Here is a 26,168-nt window from a genome sequence, read left to right on the forward strand (position 1 = left end):
GACAAGACTGATACAAAACAGGTGTGAAGGGAAGACTCAGGGAACAGGCAAGGGTTAACAAGACAGGTGTGGCAGAAAACAGGCGGGAAAACACACAAAGACAGGAAGTAAAACCAGACATGACACATGAGGAGAGAGTCTACAAAATAAAACAGGAAGCAGATTAAACATGAATGAATAAATTACAGAAAACTCCAAAACAAAGTCCACAAGATAACAGAATATGAACAACAACCCAGGATCATGACACCATTTTTACACTACTTCAGTTACAGTTGCTTCAAGTAACATTTTAAATGCAGGAATCTGACTTATAACAGAGTATTTTTACAGGCTGGTATTAGTTACTTTTACAAGAGTAAATTATTTAAATACTTCCTCTCGTGCTCCAAGCCCTCTGGTCAGGGTGAAAGTCTCCACTCACATAACATACCGTAGCTGCTGCTGTCAGAGAGCAGGTGCATGCAACAGGAACAGGAGGCCAATTTCTGGAAGTCGGAGTCAAGTCTCAAGTCATGCCAAGTCAAAGTCAAGTCGAGTCTTTCGTCCTTGTTAATCAAGCAAGTCTCAAGTTCTCAAATTTGCGACTCGAGTTGGACTCTAATCAAGTCATGTGACTCCAGTTCCACACCTCTGAAATACACTATCCACTGAATACAGCATGATGTTTTCATTACCTTGTTAATTATCATTTTACTAAAATTACTATCTTTCTCTAACCTTACCAAAGTGCTCCTGTTGCCTATGTCATTAGCTAAAAGAAACATAATCCAGACAGCAATTATGTTGCCACACCAACATAATTAAGAAAGCAATGTACAAATGTAATTTCTAGGAGATGGGGTTATTTTAAAGCAGTGATCTACAGTAAAATACATTTTGTAACCTCACTACAAACAGCTTTTTTCTCTCCATGTTACTGGAGGGAATGTGTCAGAATAATGAAGGTAAAAACCACAAAACAGAACTTTGTGCAGCTTGATCAAGATGAAGAAAAAATAACAAGACTACAAGCTCAGCTACAAAGTACAAACTGGAAACACGCTTTTATTTTTCTCTTCTGAACTAATAACATTTTAAGTCTAATATAGCTTCACTGTTACATGATACATGACTCAGGAACCACAGCTGCTGCCAGATGCATATATGCACATTTCTCTGAAAAACAAATGTTACGGAGTAGGTGCTGGTCTTCTCAGAAATGTTGTCAAAGTAAAACATGCACCCAGAGAAACACTAATGAAACTATTATTAAAAACAGTTTAAATCATCTCAGACAGAGAACAGTGCACATTACGTTCTCCATCGTTCACGTAGGCCTACCGCAGCTCTCTCTACATATTGTGGACCAGTCTTCAACACCGATCTGTCAATAAGCAGGAGTTGACTAAAATTAGGTGCACGTTATGGAGGTGACATGATCTGAGGAGATCATGGACACGTACATGGATTTTATTTTATCAAGTCTCACTTAAAAAAGACCAAATGTTACAGTTGGGCTGCACAGTATGGGGACAATATGCAATAGGGAAATAGGGAAAACTATTCCCCAAATTATCTTATTCTACAAATTAAACACATGACTGAAAAGAAAAGGCAACAATAAAAAAAGAATAGTCGTTATATTTTAAAGTGCAGTTCTGCTGATACTTATTCAGCTAAAATGTCTGAGTGCAACATCACAGTCATTCGTAAAGTGTTTACTGCACAAGTTCACATTGCGATGGCATTAAGGGTGCTTTCTAGTCTCGCTCACCAGACCTTTCTCAAGAAAAGAAAGGTCTGGCTGGACCGACTCTCACTTTAAGATTGGAGAAAAAAACGCCCTGGCTGCTTGTATTTCTTTCAACCAATCACAATCGTTCTTGGTGGTGCCACAGCAACGGTGCGTTTGCAAAAATATTGCCGGGGGGAAACAGGTTTTGGTGTAACACGCCCACAAAAATATCGCCTACAGGACGCGAACCATGGCAGAAAAATGGCTACATCCCTGTAAGATCAAACATTGCAAAAGTTAGTAAAGGTCGAGTTGAAAACTGCAACTGGAGGTGGTAGGGCGGGACTTCAGCGGGTGGCTCGTTCTGCCCAATGAGAGGCTGATCTTTGCAGCAAACTTCCACCCACTCAGACTAGGTGCTGTCACACCTCCCCTGTTTGGTTCGGTTCAATCATACTCAAGTTTGTTTGCCCCCAAAGTGCAGTTTAATTGGGCAGGTGTGAACACAGCGATCTCACTCAGGTGTGCACCAAAACAACCGGACAGAGACCTTCATGAAGAGGTGGTCTCAGTCCGGTTCCAAAGGAACTCTGGTGCGGTTGGTTTGTGGTGAGAAGGTGTTCTGACCTGGATGTGAAGCAACTGCAGTCACATGACACATTGTTTGGGTTAAACATGAGCATGTTACAGTCCTGGAGGATTATTAATGTGCACCTCCTCCTGTACTGCCTTAATATGCACATTCAGCACATCCAATGCATCAAAACATTGTTTTCTAGTTGGAGCCGCGCCTCGTTTTCAAACTGTATGGTTTGACTAAAATGAACAATGACAGCAATATAGTCCACGATGAGCAGCGCTAAAATCAACCTGCGTAGTTGTCCCTCCATTGTGACATTAGAAAGTGTCACATTTATCTTGCAAGTGTACTCTTCTTCAACGTTTGCTTTACTTCCTGGATTTTTCACACATGGAAATTCTGACCAATCAAGAGCAGCTTTCTCACACAAGGCATTTGATCTGGTCCTCTTGTAAATGCTGCCGTAAGAACACGAACCAACTCTAGGCAATTATACAACTTTGGAACAACATGAGTCCCTGATTCAGACCAAAGGAGACGACTCTAGGGCTGACAGCAGCCTAAAAAACAATATATTGTGCAGCCCTACCAAGTGTGCATGAATCATCTGTGATACAGCCATCTGAACTTGAGCTTCCATCCTCTCTTAAAAACAGACAGACAAAACTTTTAGGGATAAATCTCCTTTTTAATGCAATACAGATTTCTATTTCATTTTTCCCTCTAGGACACTTCCATCAACTGCAATCGAATCTGTCCATGTTAATGTGGTCTGTGTTTCAGAGGTTATGCCTATTTTACAAACTGTTTTGAGACTGTGCTGCAGAGCCGTCTTTCCTCTTTTCACTGCATGTTAAGTTCGAAGTAAGAAAAAGTGAAGCCCTTTGGGATGTCTCACTGCTACCCCAAAGCACTCAGGACTGCAGTTCGAGGAAAGTCTGCTGCTTTTTAAACAAGCAGTTCATTCTTGACTTTTTCACCCTGCCAGTGAGCCGACAGGCTAATTGAGCTTTGAGCTAAATATCATTAGTGAGCGCACAAATCAGACGGTGACAGAGCTGGTCGAGTTTTGTGGCCAAAGTGGATCAGATCTTCATAAAGGTGAAATGGTGAGTGAAATGAACTTTGATAGAGCTGAAAGAGTTCAGGCCTGAACCTATTTCGATTCCAGCTAAGATCAGCAGGTCTCTGGTGGAAGACAGATTTAATCTGCCCCACTTTCACCATTTCCTAATGACTTATCTCAACCTCAAGACATATATCAGTGACAAAATGAGAAATCCAATCTCTTGACTGGCTCATGGTTTCCACAAGGCAGCAGGTTTAAGACTGAAAGAACTAAATCATTTGTACAGATTATACTTAATACCTCTATTTATATCATGTATAGTCCATACACTAAAGCCCAGTTCAGACCAAAGATTCGTGACAAGATGAACCTGTTTTAGAATAATGCAGAGAACTGTTGCAGCAGTCTGAACTCAACTCAAGCTGGCTGAAGGTTTCACCTGCAACTCAGCTGGTCCAGCTAGCGGCTGGTTTTAGAACATAAAGCATGTCACCTATTTCTACAGCCAACCTTCCCTGTCGAGCCCTCTGTGTCTGTCCTCACAGTGTACCAGTGTCAGACAGTGCTACTGCTCGCTGCGTGTGTTTATGCCCCCCCACACACACATTCTCACTGACTGATTAATTGGCGCTGGTTATTTATACCATGTGGCTTATTTATTATGAATACAGTCCATCTGATGCTGGTTTTGTTTGTTTTTCGCTGTTTCATCACTACTGCAAATGCAGCTGTTGCCAGTATCTCACTGTCACTATCCTCATTCATATTTCAAGAAATGACAAATTATATTCAGACACAAAATAAACCTGTAAAGCTGGAAATCAGAACACAAGTACAGAGAGTTGTTGCATAGAGATGATACACTGTCTCATCTAGTTGCATCGATGTGAACCGGCAGTTTTTTTAAACGTTGCAGAATGGCACATTGCAAGTGTTTGAAAGTTTCCACTTGTCTCGTTGCAAATCTTTGGTGTGAACAGGGCATAACACTACTACTTAATTTCTTCTATTCCAGGCTGCAATGATAATATATCCTGTGGGTTACACATCTCCACCCCTCCAAGCCCAGTGTTCAAATAGGCTCAAAATGCCTCCCAAATATGTTGATAAAAAAATAGGAGTGAATAATGCTATGTTTAGACAGGCAACCATTCACTGTCCGAAATAATCAACAGCAAATGTATTCATAATACTGAATAAACCTAAGCGTATTGCTATTATTACTATTATTAAATGTATTACTACTAGTTCTAGTATTACAGTTTAGTTTTTAGTTTTTCTGTTACTATTGTGATACTAGAAGCAGATTAAAATTAGCAGTTAAGGTGGAAATTAGGGCTGGGCCAGTGGAAATAAACAAGTTATTTGCTTTAACCTGTCATTATAATGTAAATGTTGATTGCACAATGTGATTGCTATAGAATAAAGACACCATAGGCGTTCAGATTGGTTCTCTATAAGCCTGCTTTCACTATGCAATTTTGTCTGCCACCAGGTGCAATCTCACAGGAAAATGAAGGCTCGATTTATGGCACAAAAGAAGTACGTCAACAATTATGCTAGGCTGACCAAACGTCCTCTTTTGCCCGGACATGTCCACTTTTCACGTCCCGTCCGGGGCGTCCGGGGGGGTTTTATAAACTGATGATAATGTCCGGTTTTCCGTGTGTGTGTGTGTGTGTGTGTGTTAGAGTGCGGCATGGGCCGCATATTTCTGTCCGAACCCGAACCGAGCCCGACATTATTTAATGACCAAAGCACTGAGTTTGTGTCACACAGTGGTTACAGGCTATTGAACAGGCTGGGCATGCTCAGCGGAGAGGGAGACCTCCATGTTTGAGACGGGAGCGGGAGGCGGGAGGTCCGACGCTTCCAGCGAGAGGAGAGGGAGAAATAAAACAAAATAAGATAAAATAGGAAAAACCTGTCTCCCTCTTTTATTTTATTTTATTTTCAGCGTTTAATCAAGGCGGAGGCGGGCGGCTGGAGGTCCGAGACTTCCAGCGAGGAGAGAGGTAGAAACAAACAGCCAATGTGTGTGTGTGTGTGTGTGTGTGTTATGTTCAGGTGTTGTCACGTAAATAACAGTGCCCAAGCAATAAACAGGACAGACAATAGGATTTTATTCATTTTTTACACTACATTTTCACTGAAAGCTGACTGAATCCGACCCGAGCCCGAATACAATTTATAGCTACATTTTTGACCAAACCCGGCTCGACCCGTCGGGTACCGTCGGGCTCGGATCGCCACACTCTAGTGCGTGTATGTGTCCCCTATTGGGGCCTATCTGAATTTCTGTCTTTGAGAGATATGATTTTGTAATATAACTAAATTTTCTATCCATACATATAAATTTGAAATATATTAAAATTATAAGGCATCTTTGAGTAAACTGCGAGTATCATTTAAGTAGGCTATGTCGTGGCCAGCCGAGTGTCCTCTTTTTTGGAAATCAAAATATGGTCACCCTAAATTATGCAGCCAAAATAGGAAGACAACAGTGCTTTTGTTTTCCCATTAGCCATCAGTAGCTATTTCTAGGTACCAGAGAGTATCAGTGTAAGTTCTTCAGACTTAGGGCCCGTCCCAATACCCCCCTTAGCCCTACCCCTTGGCCCTACCCCTACATTTGTGCGTTCCCACGAGGGGTAGTGTCCCAATTCCTTTTTGCGTGTAGGGGTAGGGGGCATAACGAGGGGTAGTGGGCATGAAACTAGCCCACTACCCCTCGTTATGCCCCCTACCCTTACACGCAAAAAGGAATAACGAGGGGTAGTGGGCATGAAACTAGCCCTTCGGAGCGAGGGATTTCAGATGCTGACTTGCCAGCGAGGGTTAGGCATCGCCATGGCTACCACCGAGCAAGAGACGGGGAACAAAATTCATACATAGCTAACGTTATCTTTGTCAAGTTGCTTGTTAGCTAGCTAGCTAGCTCGCACTATCTGGTGTCTGTCATCTGTCCTGTTCTGCAAAATTGTCGGATTTTTCACATTACGATAACACGCCAGCTAGTATAACTATGCTGCCTCGTAATGTTAGCTGGTTAGCTAGCTAGCAGAAGTCCCCTGTCGTCTGTCGTTCATCAGATGAAGAATGATAAATGCAGCAAACGCAATCGGTAGGATAAATGAGACTCCATTGAAATGTAGATGGGTCGCAGCTTCCTGTTTAAAATAGTTACGTATGCGTGAACGTAACCAACGTGGTGACAAAGTGAGTGGTGTTCCAATTCCTAGGGAAAGATTTCAACCCCTACCCCTCGATGCTTCATTTCGAGGGCTAGGGGTAGTGGACAAGGGGTGGTACTGACGCCGACGACATGCCGCTGGTGTGGGTTTGTAAATAGAGAATAATGGGGGCGTCTGTTTTGATGCGCGTCGTACGGTGCCGGTGTGTTTTGGCCTTATGTGTCACTTTTTAATATTATCGTATGCCATAAAAATGTTATAAAGATTCATTAAATGTTACAGTATATGATTAAAAGTCAATAAAAAAAGTTAAAAAAAATCATAAGCTGACTCTATAGAATGATACTTGGTCATCCAAAGAATCCTGATTTAATAATTTTGTTTCAATATGCTTTAAAATGGTCAGTTTAGCTGTTAAGTTTCTAAAAAATTGTCCCAGGGGAATTCCCTTTAACCACCCTGAAGAATTGGATCATAGGTAGGTTGAAAAAATTAAATAGGTGGTTACAGCCCTGTTTCTATTCATGTAATACATTTTAAATAGTTTAAGTTTTCCTTTATCCTTTGATCGATGAGATATAACTGATGATGGGTATTAATTACAGAAAATAAAAGGTATTGTGTTCACTGAAAACACATCCTACAGCGTATGTCGCTGCACAGATATGTTGGATTAAAACAAAAACCAAGTTTAATCTACACCTGCAGGAGTGCTTAGTGAATTTCACTGTACTGATGAGTAGAATTCACACAAAGAGGAAGCTTCACTGATTATCTAATCACCACATGAAAATCCATCAGTTACTCTACATTTTAATCACATTAAGTCATTAAAACTAGATTGACATGATTGATATCTGCCTTTGGTTATTTCTATTTTAAAGCCAATATGAGCTCCCCAATCATGTCATCCATGTGTCATTACCAATCACATGTCATCTACTGGTTATTATTTTTCAATCCTGTGTTAATAAATCACAGTTGAGTCATTTCAGCATGGCCTAGTTACCGTTAGGTGTATTTTTTCCCTCTGCAAGAACACACAATGACCATTACATAAACAGACAGAGGGAAAATGTCAGACTTGCTCAGGGAAGCGTACACACGTGTTTCCATGAGCATTTTTTCCTCCTCGAGATGGAATACTGTGACACCGTGCTTCTCCTAATACTGCAGTTTAAGTTAAGGTAAGCATAGATAATTCATGTGGTTATGACGGGGCATCTGCTACATGCTCACAAGTCATTCTATCACTGCAAGTCAAGCACAAAAAATGACATTTTCCACACTTCACTGCAGCTCTGTTCTCTTATGAAATTAAAGCCTTATCTTGAAGTACTAAAAGGTCTCCCTCCGCTTCACTCGCTGACCAGACTTCACCTGCAGTGCATTCAGTCAGGCAAATGTTCATTTTGAATTTTGGAGAAATGTCATATAACACTGTGGGTCAGCTGTTTCCCTACGTTCAGCAGATGCTTACAAAAGTATCTGCAGGATATATCAAATTGTGGCCGCTCAGCTTCTAATATTTACATTTGAGTTAAAATCTGTGAGAAAAAGTAGGAGTTAAAAATAGAAAAATGAAAACCTGGTTTGCACACATCGTCTTGCTTAACGAGGAGTTAACACGTCTACTGCCACTCAGAGCTGAGAGATAGCAGAAGTATTACGAATGCACCGTCAACATTAACATACTCACACCAGCCGATGAAAAGGAACACCCACTTCCTGAGCTTATCAGTGGAGTAAGTCATTACGATGGCTGTGTGAAGGTAACATCCTTCAACAAACATCCAGAAGAAGTTTGTCACCACAAAGTAGTTGTATATTGTTGTAATTAATCGACACCAAGGCTGAGAAAGAAAACACAAAGTTACTTGTACATTGCAACATAATATACTTGACATAAAATTGTTCACAGCTTTACTTGTTAAAATGTAAAGTTGGTGGTGTTACCTCATTGCTCTCATGGATATTGTGGTCGATCAACTGAAGCAAAAACCACATAACATTCCTCAGTATGAAGGTGGTGATCAGGTTCCAGTGTATGATGTTTCGAAGACATCGTATGCTCCTGTGCCACAAGAGAATGACAGTTTTTTAATCATGCTTCTATGAAGGCAGTACAGATTATTCAAAGTAAACTGAGATAATATTTAAAATCAAGTTTTTCAGCATAAAAACAGGAGTTTCTTTCATTATTGTGTTTCAGTCAGCTGACATCTTATTTTAAGGAGCTGGTCAATATCAAAACTTTTTTTCAGTGGGATGGAATTAAAAATAAATAAGTTAGAATATCTTAAATATATATTAACACAACTTTTGAATAAATAGTTCATCAAGGTCAAAGCAAATCATGTTGGTTGTATGTTTGTAGTATATAGTTTTTCAGATTATAAAAGGCTCAGCATTAACGCAACAAGGCCAGGGTTGGTGCTACTTAAAAGAGGCATGCAAATTATTACCTTCATTTTTTTTTTAACTCAAACAGTGGACTCTTTTTAGAGTGTGGGGTTAGACTGCTGGTTGATGAATAATAAGGGAAATATTGTAATTATATAAAGTAATTGGCCAGTCATGTCACTGCAGAAAAAGACTCCAGTAGTGCATAAAAAGAGAGTGTGATTATCCCATCAATTCTGTTTTTAATTTACTAATGTGTACTACTACTACTACTATTAATGATAATAATGAAATGCTGAATTACCTATTAGGCTATACGTTCCTCTTTGCACTGTTCCCATGGATGTATACACAACTATCACTGGATTACTATGATACTGAAGAATATTAAAAATTTGATGATAGTCAGTGTAGGAGCCAAATTCATCTTTTTGTTTTGTGAGAAGTGTATCTTTTTTGCCCCATTAAAAGTTTATTCTTTGTGTTAATTAATATTAACTATTATTAATATTAGAATAATTGGTTATGGTGACCTGCCTGACTTCACGCCTTTTTTTCCCATGTTCCTCTTGTTTCCTTTCCACACCTTTATCTTGTCAGGTAATTTGGGACTCAGGCTGGCTCAGGTAGAGCGGCACTACACAGTTTTTTGACCGCATTTGATTTGTCCTTAAATAGGTTGTCTTAGAGGCTTGAAGCCGTTTTTTCGTTTATTTTTTATATAGTCAATTGGGGCTGTTGTATGAGAATATTTTTGCATTTCTTCTAGAATAAATAAGTTCATTTTTATACAGTTCTCGTGGGATCCCTCCTCTTTTTTTTTCTTCCTTTTTTTTGGTCAATTCAAGCGTGTCTGACTGCAACTGGCATACCTGAAGCCAGAAGGCAGCAAGATTGGTTCGTATAACTGCCTTAACAGTCAGACAAGTTTTAAAATCATAAAGAGCATCTTGTTTCTGTGGTTTCCGAGCAAACTTCTGAATATTAGTAGATGTGTGTCTGTATAAGACGCACCGGGCTTTCAAGTTACTCCAGTGCAAACCCATCTGCGATAATGACGCAGAATACAAGTGGGAAGGTTCACACAGGGACGGATAATGGGTCAAACTAACACAGGATTTTCACACAGGAGACTGCTGTTCCTGTCTGGTGTGAAACCTAAGTCAATGTTGCGTTTTCTTGCCATGTAACGTCACGTGACATACTCATTAAGTTACTCAGATGAGTTGAGTTACTTATCAAACGTTATTTTAACCTGAACAATGGTCTTCTTTCTAAACCTAACTAAGTACTTTTGTTTCCTAAACCTAAATTAGGAAAAAACATATGATAAAAATGTTTCCTGAGAAAACAGAAGTTTATTTTGAAAGGACACTGTCGCATGTAACGAGAAGAAATTGACACATAGGGCTCTAGTTTCCCCGCGCAGCGCAGGGTGGCGAACCCAGCGCAGAGCTAGTTTCGAGCAGCGCAACCCGAGGCGCGCTCAGTTTGGTAGTTTGGCAGACCGAGGTGTGCTGAGATGGGTGTGGCGGTGCAGCAGGGGGAGGTGTCGACAGATCCAGCTTGGCGCAGTGACAGTTTCGTGCCAAAAGGCTTCACCGACGGTGCGCTAAAAGCTCGCCAGCTGAAACCACGTCTACTGTCAGCGCAGGGGGAGCGCAGCTGGTGTAAGCCGAAGTTTGGCTGACCAGCGGACAGTGTGCACACATCACCAAAACCTCACAGGCAGGTTTCCAGAATGTCAGGCACATTAACGATGCAATAAATACCCAAAAAACCACTATTCAATGCAACTATCTGCAATCAGCACATAAATGTATCTCTATATCGACTGTCCCGTCACATCTGATGTCAGATCAAAGGGGATTGGCACCGTTTGGCACGTTTGGCACACGTAATGGAAACACAACCTGATTTGATTAACAAAACTAATGAGTTCACATCCCTCTCAGCCAACCACAAACAGCCACATCATCAGATAGGGAGTATATATTCAGCATCTGTCATCTTAGAAGAGTCAAAAGAAAAGAAACAGAGTAAGACTGCGAGAGAGAAAGAGAGAGCGCGCACGCACAAGAGAAACGCAACATTGATTCACAATTGTGGTGACCTCCTCCCAGGCTACCTTTGCATCATCAGCCCGTGGAGTTCTGCTCGCAGTTCCGTATATTCGGACACTGCGAGCTTGGACCTCCCGGACCAAAACATCAGTTTGCTCCTGGGAGAAGTTTGGCCGTCTGACGCTGCTGCTCTCTTCTGCCATGGCGAATTGAGTAAACTCTCATCACACCTTCGCGCGGCGCATTTAAGGGCGAGGAGAGGGGCTCATTTGATGGGTGTGATGTGTGTAAAACCCACTCCACGCCTTCTCTCCTCCCTCTTTCCGACTTGCGCAGGTAGGAGGGACGGAGGTGGGACAGACGAGTAGCTGCGCCAGCGCGTATGGTGTGCCAAACTTGCAAAATCCGCCTGGCCACACCCAGTTGGCGAAGCGCAGGTGCGCTGCGCCCCCACCTCGCCCGGTCTGCGAAAAGAGAGCCCGTAAACTGCGATGTCCAAAACCGACAATAGAGGGGGCGACCTGGTCTCGCTCTGAAGTTGTCGAAAACCGGCACTTGTGCAATGACTTCCAGTGTCAGTCACTGACAAAAAGCCATCCTTTCATGTTGGCATAATACACGGCCTGTCACTGTTATTGTTTAACGCCACCTGGTGGCGACAGGGGGACATGCGACTGGACAACAAGTCCAAGCAAGGCAGGTGTTAGGGGTGTTGGATGGGTCTGACAACCCCAGACTTTCACCTGGGAGGCCGGTGTTTGCTTCCCATTAGATTGTAAAGCCAAACCCTGTTCTTTTTTCCTAAACCCTGTTGTGTTTCTTAAAGGCGCTGTATGTAAGAATGTGGCCAAAATGGTTACTGCACTCAAATTCGAAATACTGTCGCGAGTCGTGTCCGCCCCCCCTCCCCTACAGATTCGAGGTTGCTGGACAGTGGCACGCTGGAGACTGATTTGTTTGCCCACGGGCGGCTGCCATGGCAGGGCCGCGTCACCGCGTCCTTGATCTGTGGTTTTCCATCGGACTGTTCTCTGCTGCTTGCGCTGCTGCCAGGATACAGCGGAGGAGGAGCCGGCTGCTAATGCTATGTACTGAGACACTGCTAATGCTGCTTGCCGTGCTGCTGAAGCTCAGTCGTAACTGTAACTGATGCTGAGACTCTACTGACTGTGTGACTGGTAGACGGCGGTGGGTGGGGCAACAGGCCAAAACACAAATTCAAAACATAAACATGATTTGCGGACCGTAATTTTTTTGTTTTTTAAATGTGAATATTCTGGCTGTACTATTGTTGTCGGTGAGATCAGTTATATGAACATTATTCCTTAGTCTCTGTGACATATTAGGAGGATTTTACGACTATTTGCTTTAGATTTCTTACATATAGCTCCTTTAAACCCAACAACGTGCGTGTGTTGGCAAAATGTAACCACATGCATTTGTTGTTGAAGGAAAAAATGCCAGTTTATGTTGTACCAATGTATATATTTTGAAAGAGACTGTATGTAAACTGTACATTTCCTGTGAAAACGAAAATGTATTTTGAAAACAGACAATGCATGTGACAGGCAGAAGTTGACACAGCGTCCTAGAACGTCGACAACCAACGCACCCAGGGTACCTTGCTTGTCAGAAGTCGATGTGGAAAGTCCATGACCAAACATTGTTATGTGACGAGGTTGGAGTGAGAATGTGTTGGAGGGCGACCTACAGCGTCATAGTTTGAAGAGTGGGGCCACTGACCAAGCTGCTGTATTCGATGAGTTGAGAGTGAGAACATGCTGCATATATGGTGGAGCATTATGCTTTAAAGGTAGACTGTGCAGGATTGCAGGTTGATGTTTGGAAAGGCCAAGTCCAGATTCACTCTTGTTTTGCGTTTCATCTCACTATATTTGTGTTTTTTCAGCATCGTGCCTCCTGTATGCCTGCTGCTTACAGTCTAACACCTGGTCGCTATCTTTTTATCACAGTCCCAGCCTCACCTGGGCACTGCGGGGGAACACAAAATGTAAGAAGGAAATAAGAAAATACAGGCAGGTATCTCACACACGTCTAGTGAGTCATAACAGATGATTGAGAGAGATTCTGTATGACATTGTTTTTTAGGAAAATCCTATATAGTAAACTTTTACAGAGCTGCTTAAAGATGGATAATTTCATCTGTCATTCTTTGTACACAGTTCTTTTTTTCATTTTTTGGTTCAGATGTTGCTCAGAATGCTATTTCAGATCATTTCCTGTGCTGCCTAGAAAAAAATCTGTGGGGGAAAACACTAAGTAGTTATAGATTGTTCATGAAATCTAAAGAGATTTAATGTCAGGAGAAGATGTTGACTATTTTGGTCTTTAATCTGAAACAAATCAATATTTGTTTTGAGAAGCCTGCATCGATCAAACCATAGCGCACAACGCAACTGAGGCTGTTTAGTATCTGCGCTGTTCCATCATAGGAGATGTAGGTGTATGTGTGTGTATGTGTGTGTGTGTTTAAACCAGGACATGGAAAAAAAGGTACGGCTGCTCAGAAGAAAGCAGTGTTATGAAATACACATTATGTCTCTCTTAACCAGAGTGCTCCAGCTGGGCCGAGCTGCAGAGATCTACTCATTTGACATAAGCGAGTTAATGATTAGCAGTCTGAGGATATTACGTGAATTTCCTTGATTGTTTTCCATGAGGTCTCATGCATACAGGACACATTTAGATAGGGACTATTTCTGTACTTGCCTTAAGCACAAGAAGAGAATGAAGGCCACGACGAGAGCTCCCACAGAGATACAGTGACCTAGGTAGTTGATGATCAGCGCTATTTTATAATGCATTGGATATTTTCTCTGTAAAGACAACACGTGAATTACTTCTTGAATGCAACTGCTGGATAATAAAACAAAGAAGAGGTTAGGAATGCAAAAATACATGCATAGACCCAGGGTGTATGTGTGTATTCATCTATTCTTTGTTTTTAAGGTGTAACTAAAGTGCGAGAAAGCAAATGTCATTGACACACTTCAGATGTCATCGCTTAAAATTATCTGAGAAAATGGAGCAAGACCCAGATATACACACAATCAGGAGACATGATGTGAGGTAATCAGGCCAAAACCCATTACATGCAATACATTAGTCTTTGAGTTTGGCCTCAGGCTTCACTTACAGGGACACAGACAAGACGACTATACTTATGTTTGTTAAGTCGTCTGGAGGCAAATGTATAAACAGTCTAACTGCTACTATGCAGAAAAATAAAATGCAGTTCAATAAGCGTTAAGCAATCAAAACACCACATTACTTGTGCTGTATCTAATCGGTATTCCCTGTGTGCCATTAGTGTAATAACGAGAAGCTGTAATGAGCATTTATCTCATGAAGATGCTTAACAGATTGCTTATGGAATGAAGGACGGAGCAGGATTGTGCCTGCAACGCCACACTAACCTTCTCCTCCAAAATGGGTTCACAATTGGAGTAATTGCTCTTCAACGCCCACGTCCCATTATCCATGCATTCCCTGTAAGCACTCCCTGCAAGAGAAGAGTGAGGAGCATGTTTGAGAAAACAACCAAAGTGTTTCATTCTTGCAAACATTGTTTTAAAAATACTTGTTCATCCTTAAGATTGTTTTGTTCAAATCTCCCATCTGTATATGAATTTAACATCAGACACTGGTGCCGGCTCTGTGCAGGTGCAGGGCAGTGATTTGTTGTGGCAAGGTTATAGTGAAGTGTTTGCCAAGTAGGTAAGCAACAACATCCTTGTAATTTCTTTGAGCTCAGTTCAAAGTTGAGCACTACTATCCGTCTGAGTCTTATGCAGAATACCAATTCAGCAATACAATTTTTATTCATGGTGGGGAAATGCAAAGCCTCTTACTCTGTCACTTTATTTGCATATCTTTTAAAAACCGCTTTCCATAATCAACTTTGAACTGAATTTTTCATTTTGCAGTTCCTCACCGTAGCCCTTTATCTCTTTAACGCTGAAAAATGTATAAACAGCTGGGCGGAAACAGAGCAGCAGTAAATGTATGAGGGTTATTTTCTCCTATTATTTTTCAGACCAGCCACTTAAAGTGATCACTTGAACTCCTCTGCTGCAGGATGCACATCATTTATGTGTTTTTTCATTGTTGTGTATGAAAACTCACATCAGTTACAGGTTTGCTGCTGTCAGATTTTCAAAAGAGCTTTAAAAATACACACTTTTTCCACAGGTCAAAGTCTCCAGTGTGGACGCTTATTAAAGGCCAAATAAATGTCTTACAGACATGGGCGGACTATGAGTCAGTGAGCCCCTGGGCACAGATATGCAAAGGGCCCCACTACCTGTCCTACATAGGAGCAAGACACAGACTTTAGAGTAGTTTTGCATGTCTTTTCAACTTATTATGCATCCTTGTGTCATTTTTCTGTCTCCTTGTGGTTGTTTGGGTCTCTTGAAGGTAATTTCATGTCTTTTTGATGTAGCGTTGTGTCTTTTGTGGTTGTTTTGTCTGTTTTTGTAGTTATTACATGTCTCTGCAGTTCATTTGCATCTCTTTGTGGTCATTTTGAGTCACTCCCTGGAAGAAAACTTAACATTGAAGAAGCGTGCACTGCACTCGTAAGATAACTGCGACACTTCCTAATGTCACAATGGAGGGACAGCTACGCAACTTTTTAGAGCTACTCATCGTGGACTATATCTTTCTATATAATGAAGAAAACTCTATCTGTCTGTCTGTCCGTGGGTATGTCTGTGTCTGTGTGTGTGTTCCACGTTTTTCTCCTCACTGACTTGGTCAATCCATGTGAAATTTGACACAGTGGTAGAGGGTCATGGGAGGATGTGAATGAAGCAATATTACATCAATTGGCCAAAAGGGTGGCGCTATAGCAATCGATTGAATTTGCAAACTTTGAATGGGCATATCTCATGCCCCGTATGTCGTAGAGACATGAAACTTTGCACAGAGATGCCTCTCCTCATGAGGAACACATTTGCCTCAAGAACCCATAACTTCCACTTATATAGATTTTCCGCCATTTTGAATTTTTTGAAAAACACTTCAAATGGATCTCTTCCTAGGAAGTTTGAGCGATCTGCATGAAACTGGGTGAACATAATCTAGGGACCAATATCTAAAGTTCCCTCTTGGCAAAAGTTGGAAAACTTACTAAAACTGAGCTTCTATAAGGCAATGAATATTGCGGAGGCCGTGGCTCATCACATAAAGGTGTATAACATCTCAAGGGTTTCACCCATCACCACGCAACTTTGTAGGCATATGACCACACATAATCTGAGGGGACCCCTCCATTATTGAGCCCATCAAACAAAATGGGGGCGCTACAGAGCTCATTTCTTATCTAGGCCTAACCGCCATATGGATTTTTACTAAACTTGGTAGATATGTAGAACAGGACGCCTCAAGGTGACTGGAGAAATTTAACTCTAATTGGCAACTGGGTGGCGCTATAACAACAGAAAAATGCTTCAAAATGGCTAAAATGCAACCGATCGCTGTGGCTCCCCCTGTGGACCAATGTTGGTGTTTTCTAATGTTTGGTATGACTAAGTCATGGTATGGTATGCTGCTGCAACAAGGGCTAGCTGCAACAAGGGCTAGCTTTCCCATGTGAACTACCAGTGTGCCCCACTTTGAAGTCAATACAACATATAAACACTTTAACTATCTGCCTTTCAACGTGCTACCTCAACTACTAATGTACAGTTTTAGCCCACTAACTATCCCACTATTGGCAATGGTGCTACTGTACTTTCAATAAAGCAATCGTACTATCAAATTCACAAACACTCTGTCTGAATACATTGCTCTTCTTAATGGGTTCAGTTGACTATTTAATCTGCAATTTCCTATGACCTGTATCCCAAACACACACCATTCCCTAATTATGTGAATGGATGAATGAATAATCATGTTTATCTTAGTGTTCATAAAGTTGCAAACTGTTTATTTCTGGCCCTCTGGGGAGTCGACACATCTCCCACATGTTCAGAGTGTAATGTTTGTGTTCACTCATCCGGTCTCAAAGATTCTTGTAACAACAAAACAATATGGTAAATAGTGAGAAAGCCATTCACCTCACAAATTACTTACAGCCTCTCTTGAAGCAGCAGCAGAATAAGATCCTTTGCATTCAAATTAATGTTACGTAATGTGACATTTGTGTTTGAGAGCAAAGAGCAGAAAACTGCTTGTGGCAGCTAGAAACAGGGAGGGAGTTGACTTATGGCAACACTTACTGCACTGTATTACGGCAAGACAATGCTTTGTGCTGCTCATGAAGGAAAATCCAAACAGTCAGCTGTTTGAGGAGAAGCTGTTAAGCGCAGAATGTAGTGGTAAATCAGAGTCAGTTAAATCACTAAGGCACTTGAATGAGAGGGACGTTTGGCCCCCGAGATGCAATAAAACAGTCAATTGCAATACACTCTAAAACACACTGCGCTTGTTTGTTTGACTTTGGGAGAAAATACCTCAACATGTTCATTGATCAGTTGCCATGTGGCATTTAGAGTTGTTGTGCTGTGTAGGCAACCGTGATAGGACAGCTAATGTCTCATACATGGATTGAACATCAGCTAAGGCAAATAAAGTGGAGAGTGTTTGTTTTCAGGACACATTATTTCTTTTCACTGCATAATTGTGACGAATGACTGAATGAATTAGTTTGGATACATTATGCAACTTACTGCACACCAAGTGACAAAAAGACATGGAAACTTTTGTGCACTGTAATACAGGTCAATAACACTATCAAAGAGGTGTTGATGCAACGGTCATTTCTGTTGCTACACTGGGCTCCATTACACAATACTGCATAAACATTTAAATATAATGCAGTCCAATACAACAACAACAACAACAACTTATATTACAGTCTGACACAATAATAGTTTTCATTATAGGGATTCACATTTCCACATATTGTAATGTTTGTACCACTTTTTAATAAAGAATTCATAAGCTGTAACTATTGGCTTTCTAAATAGTTTATACATATTTCCCCAAAATGCTTTTCTGATCGTTACTGTATCAGTCATCAGTCAGAGCAACTTCTTAGGTCGCTAAAGTTATGAAAAATGTTTTTTAACCAGCATGGAACTGCCTTTCTTTTCCTCTCCTTTCCTTTCCTTTCCTTTCCTTTCCTCTCCTCTCCTTTCCTTTTCTTTCCTTTACTTTCCTTTCCTCTTGTTTCCTTTCCTTTTGTTCCCCGTCCCTTTGTTTCCTTTCCTCATTTCCTTTCCTTTTGTTTCCTTTCCTTTTCTTTCCTCTTGTTTCCTTTCCTTTCCTTTTCTTTCCTTTCCTCTTGTTTCCTTTCATTTCCTCTTGTTTCCTTTCCTGTCCTTTCCTTTGTTTTCTTTTCCTTTCCTCTTGTTTCCTGTCCTTTCGTTTCCTCTTGTTTCCTTTCATTTCCTCGTGTTTCCTTTCCTTTTGTTTCCTTTCCTTTCCTTTCCTTTCCTTTCCTTTCCTCTTGTTCCTTTTCCTGCCCTTTCCTTTCCTTTCCTTTCCTTTCCTTTCCTCTTGTTTCCTCTCCTCTTGTTCCTTTTCCTGTCCTGTCCTTTCCTTTCCTTTCCTTTCCTTTCCTTTCCTCGTTTCCTTTCGTTTCCTCTTTTTTCCTTTCCTTTCGTTTCCTCTTGTTTCCTTTCCTTTCATTTCCTCTTGTTTCCTTTCCTTTCGGTTCCTCTTGTTTCCTTTCTTTTCCTCTTGTTTCCCTTCCTTTCGTTTCCTCGTTTCCTTTCCTTTCCTTTCCTTTCCTTTTCATCCCAATTGGCAGAAAAATGTTCATATTGCACATTTTTGCAAACCACAGGTACGTTACATTTGTTCATTCTTTTGTAGCGGAAACAAAGTTTTCCAAACAATGCTGTGGTGAAGGTGTGGTCAGGTTTAACATGAAAAATACTGGTTAGGAAAAGATCATGTTTTTTTCTTTGGTACAAAAGCTGCTGGAGAAGCAGGGGTCAGTCAGTGAAAAACACTAAGGTTCAGTGTGTCAAACGCTACTTGGGAAACGCCATGATGTGCCACTAGAACACCACAATTGGTGCCACACACGCACCAAATGGTGGAAAGGCTGCAGGTCACAGAAAAAAACTGGCGTTATTGGTTTTGAAGTGGTCTGCAGCTTGGCAGGCATCTCACCTCTGTGACACGCCATCCACCCTCCTCTCCACCTCTCAATGATAAAGTTCAGCTCATTTATTGCATCACTATAGAAACATTAATATGATATATAGGAAACATGTAAAAGTAATATATTTGTGGTTTGTAGAATCGTATAATGCTAACATTAACTTCTGGTGACTGGCCAACATCTCCTCCACCTCTCAGTGATAAAGGTCAGCTTACATATTGTGTCACTATTGAAACGCCCAGGGTGGAGGATTCAAAGGAGTTGACATGTTCTCCCGTGTCAGCGTGGGTTTCCTCCAGGTGCTCCAGCTTCCTCCCACAGTCCAAAGACATGCAGGTTAATTGGTGACTCTAAATTGTCTGTAGGTGTGAATGTGAGTGTGAATGGTTGTCTGTCTCTATGTGTCAGCCCTGTGATAGTCTGGCAACCTGTCCAGGGTGTGCCCTGCCAAATATATTTGTGGTTTGTAAAACTGTATATGCAAATATTTTCTATCATGTTCTAGAGATAGTGTTCAAAGTGTTACTGAGGTGTTAAAAGAAGACGGATGGATGATAGAGAACACATTTCTTATTCTGAGGCATTATATCAGCACCCGGAATCATGGAAAATATAATACAGCACCTTTAAATTGTCTGAGGAAATATTACAGGAGCAGCACAAGGTGCTTTCGAGATAAAGTTCTCTTGTCTCTTCAGGCAAATATCACACTGTGTCTGTGAAACAGGCGGTGATGTTGCAGAAATAGAGGAAGGGGAGCAGGTTGTGAGTTTGTCCCTGTGAGCTATTCCACTGAGGCAGGACTAATTCAAGCCACTGGTGCAGGGAGAGCACACTTCTGACTAACCATCTGTGCATTACGCATGGTAAAGCTATTCTCTTGACTTTTTCTTTGTATTCACACAGTCAAAATTAAATCACCAACTGACTCAGTTTCTCTCGGGTTTGGTGAGGGCCGCCATGTGAAGGTGTTAACGATGCTGGGAGCGGCCCAACACTGACCACACTCCACACTGGTGTAAAGATGCATAGGGAAATGAAAGAAATGTGCAATTTCTAACCAGCTTGCTCCGTGCCAACATCACCCACTTCCTCTGCCAGCCAGCCTGCCAACTTTCTTGCTTTTCTTGGAAGCACACATACATACATGCAAACACACGCCATATGATTGCTCAAGGATTAGAAGATTGGAGGCTTGTTTGTCGAGATAAACGAGGAAAGGTTCTTTGGTTGTTCATGCATGAGTGGAACTTCAATTGGGGATTGAAACAATGAAAGATTTAGTTATTAATTAGGTTATAAATTTGTGATTAATTCTCAAAACTAATCTGAAAGACAAACAAAACAGTTTCATTCAGCTGATTGTTGCTGTCCTACCAACGATGGGACCTGCTGCAACAATGACAGATGAGTACAACATGTTTCACTTAAAGGTTGCGTAAGCCTTTCTTTCTTTGTCTGGCATTTGATGCGCTTTAGTTTGTCATCTGTCACTTAGGTTTTGAGCTACTCTTGAGCCAGACGTGACATATGAATAAGATAAAATAAAAGATATGACACGAGTGATGCAGTGTGCCGCCTCAAAGCGCTGAGCTCATCGCTCACTTGTTCAATTTGTTTTGTAAAAAAGTCAGTAAAATCAGGGCTTTCTATTCGGATGACTTTCAAATTAGTACAGTGAAGATGAAAGGCTACAATATCTCAAAGATGAACGATCAAACAGCTCATGCGAGCCGCACACCTGAGCCCACAGCATTTCCTTGAAGTCATTTGAAATTTAATTTCGTGAGCTGGGGACAGAGTAAACTAGGCCATACCATAACAGCATGGGAATCTCACAGCTCGTTGCAGACTGATATTTCATTTAGGCAGCGGGCGCTGGAGCAAAACTGCAGTGTCACACACAGATGTCAGAGGGCAAATAAGGACATTAGGTGTCAAGAGGATACACACGCAATTTGTATTTTGACAACATAAAAAGCATGATGAGAGGATAAATAGTAACAGTCTTTGAAACATACTAAATAATTCCAAGTAGACTATAAACCAACTAAATTTACATTTACAGTCATGGTTTGTGATTTATGTCTTCGTTATAAAGCACAGCTTTATTTTAAAGTGTATTCAGTCTCTTTATCAGCGCCTCAGTCAGCCATACTCAGAGGCTCTTAATGGCAAGCAGATGCATTCACTCTTAAAAGCCACTTTGGGAAATGCCTGTAAAGAATTAAGAACGCTCATAAAGACGCTGTTAGAAATCACTCTTAACTTCTCAAATCCAACATTACTGTGAATCTTGACCCTGATCTTTCCGTGTCATCTTCTTCTTCTATTAAGCAATATCACACAAGAGGGAGTGTTTAATTTTGTAATCACAGCCGTGCTGATATTCAGTACAACAGCAGGACCTTGAGTGTGATTGCTTTTGTACAACAAATCTACAAGCGCTATTTTTTAATAAATCACAACAGTGTAGGCTTACACATCACCGCAGACCAGTTACTTTCTATTATATACATTTATCTGTATGTTTCTATGTACTGAGCAATCGAGAGTCTATTTGCAATTCCGATGAGTTAAAAGCTTGATCAGACAGTAACACTGTGACATCGGCTGATGTAAGATGAGCACACCTGGAGGTTTGCATTAAAGTATCCAAGCTTCCTTCCTTCCCTTCGTCTTCCATTAACAACCAATCATAATTTAACTCAAATGGTATTTGTTGAGATATGTTTACCTTTGACGCAAAGTTTGTTAGAACGCCTGCTAATGTAGACTAATTAACAGTTTATGTAATTACGGTTTAGAGCACCTGTGAAGGTGAGTGATACATGCATATAGATAAAAGTCTCAGCGCTGTCGTACTCCATGTGAGCACTCACTGAATACCTCTTGTTCAGTCACATTGCCTGGCTGAAACTAAGTGTTCTTAAAGTTTTCAATAACTCTATACAATTACTTCCTGAAAGGACACCTCCATTACTTTTATGGTGACAGAAAATCATGGAAAGTGTTTCTACCAGAGGGTTAGGGTTAAGCCCAGTTCGGACCAAAGATTTGTGACGAGACGAGTTAAAACTTGCAGCTACTTGCAATGAGCTGTTCTGCAACGTTCACACCAACGCAACTAGATGAGTTGGTGTATCATCTCTATGCAACAACTCTCTGTTCTTCTGTTCTGATTTGCAGCTTTTCAGGCTTATTTTGTGGCTGAATATAATTTGTAGCTTCTTGAAATATGAATGGGGATAGTGATAGTGAGATACTGTCACTGGCACATTAGCCCCTTTTACACTGCCAGATTTTCGGCGAATGTTGGGCCGTTTTGCCGGCAAGCTGTGAGCGTTTAGACACACAGAGCCAGATTGGCGAGTTGATCCGAGGTGCCCAATTTTCTGCCTCGTAGGGTAGACATATTGGCGGAACCCTTTTAGTTTAAACAGACCAAGGCGGCCTTCCGCAACGGGAGGGACTGTTGATGACTTGTGGGAGGAGCTGTTGATGATGCCGCACGTGCGACCCACTGGCGGTGGATAAACAGGAAACAGCTGATAGCAGGAATTAGCGAGCAGCTAGTAGCAAGAGGGAAACACAAACCTGACAGACACTGTAAAGATGAGCAACTGGGGAGACAAGGAACTGCGCGCCCTCCTTGTCCTCGCAAACGAAGAGGCCATTAACCGTCAAGTGACGGGAACAGTGAAGACTTATGAGAGAATCACCGAAGGACTGACCAGCCGCAGCTTCCCTTCCACGTCACTGTTTACGTAGGCAGGCGGCATTTTGCTGCACTCCCTGATTTTGTTTTTATACTGCTAATGCTGAAAAAAGACTGATTGGGCTTTCCTGCAAATTTGCACAATTCCTATCTAAAAAGGGCTACTGTGAGGACGGAAACAGAGGGCTCAGCGGGGACGGAGCACCTGCTGCAGGTCATTTTGACTTGACCAGTGGACTTCACTACAAGCTGATTGGCTGTAGAAACAAGTGACAAGCTTTATGTTCTAAAACCAGTCGCTGTGGATTTGACCAACTGAGTTGCAGCCGGCTTTAGACAAGCTCAGACGGCCGTTTCAAACCACTGCAACTTTTCTCTGCAACAGTTTCATCTTGTCGTGAATCTTCTGTCTGAACTAGGCTTTAGGGTAAGGGTTAAGGTAGAGCCACAATGCAATGAATCCATGATACTTGTCTGCAACTATTTTATAATATGAGTTCTGGGGTCATGCTTTGTTTACAGTGTCTGAATGGTTCTTTCCAAACTGAGGTTTGCATCTCATCTCCAAGTCTGTTATTTTTTCTTTTTGTGTGTGTGTCAGTGACCTCCCTGCTCTTTGTATCTTAGGTGCAAAAGTGTCCTTTTTCCAAAGGCAGAAACCCCCCTCCTTCCCTTTTCCTCACTGTTTTCTATATTTATCGTCTAGCTGGGAAATGAATGCCCTAAGCGATATGTTTGTCCAAAACACATAACACAAAACACTTGTGGCAGATTTATACAGAATTAAATCACGTATGAAAGCAGGTACAAGGCGCTCCCTCTGAGCAGAGTAATGGAAAACTCAAACTCTATCTGCAGAGAAATAATTGGACTGCCTCCAGTTCCCAAAAATCACATATTTATGACCCAGGTGACCTGCGGTTCATATCATAACGCGTTAGTCTCCAGTGAGTCTAACCTGTCAGCGCAAACATGCCAACATCAAAAACAAACACTTTCCATGCCCCTGATTGACCCAAGTGTGATCAAACACAACATGGCAGCGAAACCACTTCACAAAAAAATAATACTGCCCTGTCCTTGTCACATTTACTCTGTTATACATTTTGTCAGAGGTGCTGATGCTTTTCAAAGCAAAACAAAGTCCCTGGCTCTCTGGCATTATCAGCACACGCTCCGAATATGTCTGGATTACTAAAAGTATATCTCTGGGAGGTTTATCCTGAGGAGGTACTGAAAATCCAGATTAGGTTAGATTACCAGTCACACATCCATCAAAAAGTATTTAAACCCATCCCTCCAGGTATAAACTCTCTGGCATGATTACTGGAACTAAACTCTGCTGATGCTCTGAGCTTGATCAGTAATTAGCACTTTGTTGCTTAATATGCTGAGAGGAAAAGCCTGTTAACTCATAGCTGTCTTATTCAAAAAAAAAAAAAATGTTTGTTTTCAGGGATCATTTATGCATCTAATTATGTCCTTTAAATTGCTCCAGGAAAATTGTTGCAATAAGCTGTGCACATACATTAAAAATCAAGTACACATCTGACAGTGTGTGCTAAATATTTTTGTTCTTCATTCTTTCCCTTTGTGAAATCCTGACACACAGTCATCGCTTCTATAAAAGGAACTGCCCAAGGGGAGGAGGAGAAGACGTTCAAGCTTTTTCTGTGTCATGCACATTTGTGGCTTGTGCAGAAATGATACTGACGCATTTTCGCTGACAAAATTAGACACCCAATTGTACTGTAGATGTTTCTTGTAGTTTAAATTAGATCTTGAGAACATAACTAGTAGATTTTAGCTGGATAACAGAAAAGTATTCAAGCCAAAAAGACAGGGTAGAATGGTGCAAGGAAGCTTTCAGAGTAGAAATCCCACTGTTGCTTTCCTGTTTTCTCAGAGTGACTGTAAGCCGCTGTTGTCATGCTCTTCCTCCTACGGATGACAATTGAGATGGCAGTTGGAGATGTGGCTCTGGGTGTGCTGCACAAGGTTTAACGAGAAAAATACCTCAGGGTGACTGAGTCCTGGAGCATCCACACGGACCACCAAACCACACACGCTCAGGTCAACCTCCTCTGAGCCAATCAACAAAAGACATATGGGGTTAGTCTAAAAGCTTTGGCCGCCTGCCTGACCAACCTGCTGCTACCATCCTTTACAGTGCCATACAGTACAGAGGCATGATGTCTTTGTTTTACAGCCATAGTGCGTACAGAGTGCAGGGACATCTTTCTTTAAAACGTAGCAGCAAATTAACAAAAAGATACACACAAAGCAGGGATGCACTTGACTGCTTTTGGATCAAAATGTATCTCCATTGCTTCCTTCATCCCAATGGCTTTATTAATCCAGTTGAAGTGTCTATTTTAACTCTTTGGAAATGGTATTTTTGGAATTTGTATTTTTGCTTATTGTTATGTCATATCTTCAAATGCTTCATATTCCCAAAATCTGTACAACCTAAGCTAAACGGTTAATAAACAACAGGTATTAAAATCATGTCCTGGGGCGTCGGTGGCTTAGTGGTAGAGCAGGCGCCCCATGTGCAAGGCTGTTGCCGCAGTGGCCCGGGTTCGAGTCCAGCCTGTGGCCCTGTGCTGCATGTCATCCCCTCTCTCTCTCTCCCCCTTTCACACTTAACTGTCCTGTCCATTAAAGGCAAAAAATGCCCAAAAAAATATCTTAAAAAAAAAAAAAAAAAATCATGTCCTAAATAATAATAACAAAAATAATTATCACAATTTAGACACATTTTTAATCTAATTTTACAAAAACAAAACAAAATAATAATCCAAAAGATTTCTTAATGTGGAAACGCAAAAATGTACATTATTTAGTTTTTGACAGTGGCGGACAGTAAAGAAATAAATTTACTTGAGTATTGTACTTAAGTACATTTTTTGAGTAACTGTACTTTACTTAAGTATTATTTTTGGGGGATACTTTTACTTTTACTCCACTACATTTGAAGGACAAATATTGTACTTTTTACTCCACTACATTTCTATTGATGCTCTCATTACTCACTACTTTTGCTCTTACGTCACCTGATGAAATTTCTTTTTTTTTGTGCTAAATTGTATATATATATATATATATATATATATATATATATATATGTATGTATGTATGTATGAGAGTATATATATATATATATATATATATATATATATGAGTTTGTGTTCTGAGGCTTCTTGCCTTTATTTGTTTATTTTTGAGCTATAAACATGTCTGTAACAGAATTGCATCAGAATGACAATAAAGCTACTTTCCTT

General features: G+C 41.0%; 1 protein-coding gene across 1 annotated transcript in view; it reads right to left on the reverse strand.

Annotated features, from left to right (window-relative positions):
* Window positions 1-26,168, reverse strand: part of crhr2 (corticotropin releasing hormone receptor 2) — a 69,275-nt gene that overhangs the window by 16,825 nt on the left and 26,282 nt on the right. The window contains exons 3-6 of the mRNA XM_033651067.2: window positions 14,464-14,549; window positions 13,757-13,863; window positions 8,517-8,634; window positions 8,260-8,413 (exon numbers count right to left, since the gene is read on the reverse strand). Of these exons, the coding sequence (XP_033506958.1) occupies window positions 8,260-8,413; window positions 8,517-8,634; window positions 13,757-13,863; window positions 14,464-14,549 (465 nt within the window). The remainder of the gene's footprint in view (window positions 1-8,259; window positions 8,414-8,516; window positions 8,635-13,756; window positions 13,864-14,463; window positions 14,550-26,168) is intronic.

The sequence above is a fragment of the Epinephelus lanceolatus genome, chromosome 12 (genome assembly GCF_041903045.1).
Source record: "Epinephelus lanceolatus isolate andai-2023 chromosome 12, ASM4190304v1, whole genome shotgun sequence".
Classification (NCBI taxonomy): Eukaryota; Metazoa; Chordata; class Actinopteri; order Perciformes; family Serranidae; genus Epinephelus; species Epinephelus lanceolatus.